Here is a 4,516-nt window from a genome sequence, read left to right on the forward strand (position 1 = left end):
GGAGACTATGGGTATATGCATATCAATAATAATCAAAACATTGAACAATTTAATATTTTAACATGTTATACTATCTCTTTCTATTCTACAACTTAATTGCCTTGAGAAACAAAACTACAAACAAGTTGATATTAGATTACGAATCAACATATTCTGTACGAAGCACAGATTGACGAATCAATTGCTGCTAGTGAGAAACCGCAATTTGCTGTCACTCACAAGAAAACAGCACGTTATGAAAATGAGCAGATTCTGCTGCGCATGTGTAAGTGGCTGCATTCAGTGTTCCAATGAGTGGTATCGAGTGCCTTCAGTATATAAAAGCATGATACTCCGACAGGTTCAAGTCGAATTTGCTCTTCGATAGATACCTGCAATGTTTTTACATGAGTAGATTTACAAGTTAGTATCAGTTCGTCTTAGCGTATACAACTACTCACCTTGATTCAAGATGTTGTTATCTAACAACTCCGACAAAGATGTTTTTGCCAACTACTCGTATCGTAATTTTGCGGAAGAACAGTGTATACCAAATATGAGTTATAATACATCTGTGCCTGAAGCTGAATCATACCAATACTCAACGGGTTATATGCTCTTAGTAACGGTTTTTCTACCACTAACCTTTCTTGTTGGGATCATTAGCAATGTCGCTTTTACATATGTTGCACTACGGATTAAACACATGAGGACAGTCACCAATAAATACCTTATTCACCTTGCCGTAAGTGATGTAATTTTTTTGACTGCAGCTATCGGTGACAAACTTTGGAAGTACACTGGATCACCTGTTATGGGTGATGTCACCCCATTAGGCTCATTTGGATGCATATGGGTCTACTTCATATCAGATATGGCTTATTTTGCCTCATTGATTTTTGTCACAATAGTTTCGCTCGATAGATATTTTGCCGTGTGCCGACCACAAGACCGTAAGAATGTCATAAAAGGTAGATCAACAGAAATCACGATTCTTTCCTGGGTATTAGCATGTATATTAGCAGGATCATTAATTCCATCTAATGCTAATATAACCGTATACTGTATGCTCTGGCCCGATACGGAGCCTTATGTAAATTGGCCGTCAGCTATAAGCTTTTGTCTACCGATTAATAATTGGATAGCCGACTTCGGGACCGGAGTACAAACTGTGCCGTTTTTTGTAACTTTAGTACTCAATGTTTACATGTATGTAGCCATTATCAGAGGTCTTGATCAATGCATTCAACGTATGAGCCAACACGGCGTAGCTAAAAGCAAAGATACCGGAATGCGACGTCAAATTGCTCGGATGTTAGTTGTCAACGGAGCAACTTTCTTCTGTTTACTTGCGCCTTTTGAACTTGGGTCATTATTTCAGATGATCGCGTCACTACGTGGTGGTGACGTTTATTTGTTCATTATAACTAACAATACGGCTCGGTCATATTTGATGTTAACGGCAAGAACATTAAGTTACGTTAATTCGGCGATAAATCCATTAATCTATACGGCGATGTGTCGACGTTACCTTGAAGCTTTTAAGCAAGCATTTCTACCGTCATCATGGAGAAATAAACTTAATCAAGATCTACGCATGGATCAATCCACACGAGTTTCAGCCTTGCCGACACAGACGGAAGAAACCAAATTAAACCCAGACTTCAATGATACCAATGTGTAAATAACAATGTTACATTTACTGGGTTTCTGAGGACACGATTCAGCTTATAGACATTGACACAATGATTGTAAAAGTATACCAAAATATCATCAAAGTTACTTTACGCGCCAAATAACATTGTTGTTAATTTGTAAACAAAAATATATCAACGAATGTTGTCAGCGTAAGCTTCCATGTTAACAACTTTTTTATTTCGAAATTGCAATGCACTATATATGACTACAATCGAAAATTGGTAAGCTATTATATTTATTTTTTGTTACAATTAAAATAATTAAAGTATTTGATAATATTTGTTAATATGTCGTACATAATTTTCCATACAAAATTAGAAAAGGAAAGAAAAGTAGTTGCAATTGATTTTCATCTTGTATTACTAGGAAAATGTTATTCATTTATAATTATGTTTATTTGTATGTGTGTCGGGGTTTGTTTATGGGTGTGGGAAGTATGTGTGGGTGTGTGTGTGTGGAGGGGGGTGTTATGTGTATGTGTTCATCAAAAGGTTCTTTTTTATATTGATCTATAAAAAACGAATCATAGCAGAGAAGGGGAGTAACCTATTGATTGAAATCGGTGAAAATTTGTCGGGTCAATTACCAACCAGAAAAACAAAGTTACTACGTGATTCCATTATCGGTGGGAAGAGGAGGTCACGGGGTTCTACACAGGTGACACGATCCGGAAAGAAAAACAAAAAGAAGAAAGGGTTATGGATAATGATAATATACCATATCAATTTGTAAGCTCTCTTTAGCAAAATCATAGTTCATTGATTTTACAACCGTATGACACAACAGGCGAAATCAGTAACTTTTTGCACAAGCTTTGCAATTTAAAGATAATTGACCATTGTTCATTCTAATGAAGCTAGCACATGGCCAATATAATTGTGCTTTTTCATTTAATGACTTAAAATTTGAAAACTATTTTAAGGATCACTTGAGGTTTTGATTTTTAAAACCTACATTTTGGTCAAACAAGTGCTTGGATAGGTAAAGAAGTGTTTTTAGGAGGAAGTGTCAGCTTTAGTTCGATATCAAAAATATTCTGATTGGATGAACGGAACACTTGAGGTTTTGACAAAGAACAATCACAAATATCTACGTGTATCGAGGTTGAAACTGTGCGTAGATGCATTTATAAGAGAATCATTTTATAGTCAAACCTTTTCATATGCATTTTTCACCCTGCTGTGGATGTGACGTCAGTGCGCTCAAATCGCTAGTGCTCGCTCAAACCGCTGATGTACACACCCTCGTGCTTAAAGACTCAACATAGAAGCGCGGGCGAAACAGCTGCTTCAACTGAAACATCAGGGTGAACAATGGTGTAGAGGAGTTTACGGGATTACGATTAAAAACGATAAGAAAATAATTGTATTTCAAGGTGGACACCATGCTCGTAAAAAGGGTTGTTTTTCAGCATTGGGCAAGTACAGCGCTGTACCTGTTTAGGGTGTCAAAAAACCCACAAATCAGGAAAAATGGTATACTTTTCCAAGCCAATACTTGCTTAGGGTACCAAAAGTTTAATGGCAAAATAAAAAAGGGTGAAATAGGCTCTGTTTGGCTTCTATCAGAACAAACCGTAGGGTAAACATTAAGAAACATCAAACTACTTATATTAAACAAGAACCTGAACATGAATCTTTTACTTTCTTAGTGTTAAAAAAATGGCAAAATACTTGTTTAGGATATGTTTTGCACGCGCTGAGTAATACTCGTTTTGGGTGCGTTTCGAGAGTCCATACATGAGCATGGTTTCCATCACGTAATGTAAGTGCCCCCCTCCCCGGAAATCGCCAGGGGATGGGATGAAAATAAGGGATAACAAAGACGACAAAAACGCAAGTTACGGGTGGTTAATGATTATGTTTCATGTTATAATGTTATTTAGGGTGTGTGTGGAGTGTGTGTTGGTGGAGGGGGTGTGGGGTGGGTGGGGGTGTGTGTGTTCTGTGTGGTGGTGTATGTTGGAGAGGGAGACGATATAATAGTTATTTGTCATGGTATCAATCGCCATGTGTAGACCTATATCTACCAGTTTTAGTGGTCACTCCCGTTTACGTAACTAATTATAGAAGTGGAATGGCGAAGTCTAGCTAATTACGTAAGTACAGGTGTACACCTTAGAAAAGCTAGCCACATATATAGATTAACTAAAGGGTCATCTAAAAATTCATAATAGCATTATGAAAACATTTGTATTTTCACCCACACCGAAAATATTAAGACAAAAATAACTGTTTGTAAATTGTAGAGTCAAAATAATATTTTACAATCAGTTGTAAATAAAATGCACGTTACTCATCGTTGGTAGTAGGCGCAAAAAATCAAAATGTATAGAGTTGAGAAATTGATTTCAGATATTAAAAAATAAATAATACATTGTAAAAAGGATCAAGCATAAGTTGGATCGACGTGCGTTAAGTCAGGTAATACAATTGACATGCCCGCCTTAAAGGTAAGCCTCAATGCATTTTATTACAAATCCCAAAACAAAAAAGGTGCGAGGAATCGATGCAGCTGATTTCCAAATGAATGTGAGCACACATTAAACAGATTTCAGATGTAAACTAAAGCCTGCATTATGCCATGGATTAATTATTAGCACGCTTATCATGCTTATATGCCTTTCTAAAATGAGCGAGCTTTAAGGTTCAATACCACTAATTATGTATTACACGGGTTTCAATGGGAAAATGGCTAATTTCGGGTGGAATTTTCTCATCTGCAGAACTCTTACACTTAAATGCCACTAATATCAGGTGAAACTATATTATTTAGATGCCAAATGATCAAAAACTCAACATTTGTTGACCTGAGACTTTTCTTGTTTTAACGCACTGAA

The 4,516-nt window shown here is 36.5% G+C and overlaps 1 protein-coding gene across 1 annotated transcript; it reads left to right on the top strand.

The window, feature by feature from the left end:
- Positions 1–332: 332 nt before the first annotated feature.
- On the top strand, positions 333–3,567 carry LOC140160857 (growth hormone secretagogue receptor type 1-like). The gene has a single exon (XM_072184180.1). The coding sequence runs from the start codon at positions 452–454 to the stop codon at positions 1,661–1,663; it is 1,212 nt and encodes a 403-aa protein (XP_072040281.1). The 5' UTR covers positions 333–451; the 3' UTR covers positions 1,664–3,567.
- The last annotated feature ends 949 nt before the right edge of the window (positions 3,568–4,516 follow it).

Source organism: Amphiura filiformis, chromosome 9, assembly GCF_039555335.1.
Source record: "Amphiura filiformis chromosome 9, Afil_fr2py, whole genome shotgun sequence".
NCBI classification, from domain to species: domain Eukaryota; kingdom Metazoa; phylum Echinodermata; class Ophiuroidea; order Amphilepidida; family Amphiuridae; genus Amphiura; species Amphiura filiformis.

What these genes read in the sequence shown, in the direction of transcription:
- LOC140160857 (XM_072184180.1), top strand. Translation starts at nt 452, where the DNA reads ATGTTGTTATCTAACAACTCCGACAAAGATGTTTTTGCCAACTACTCG.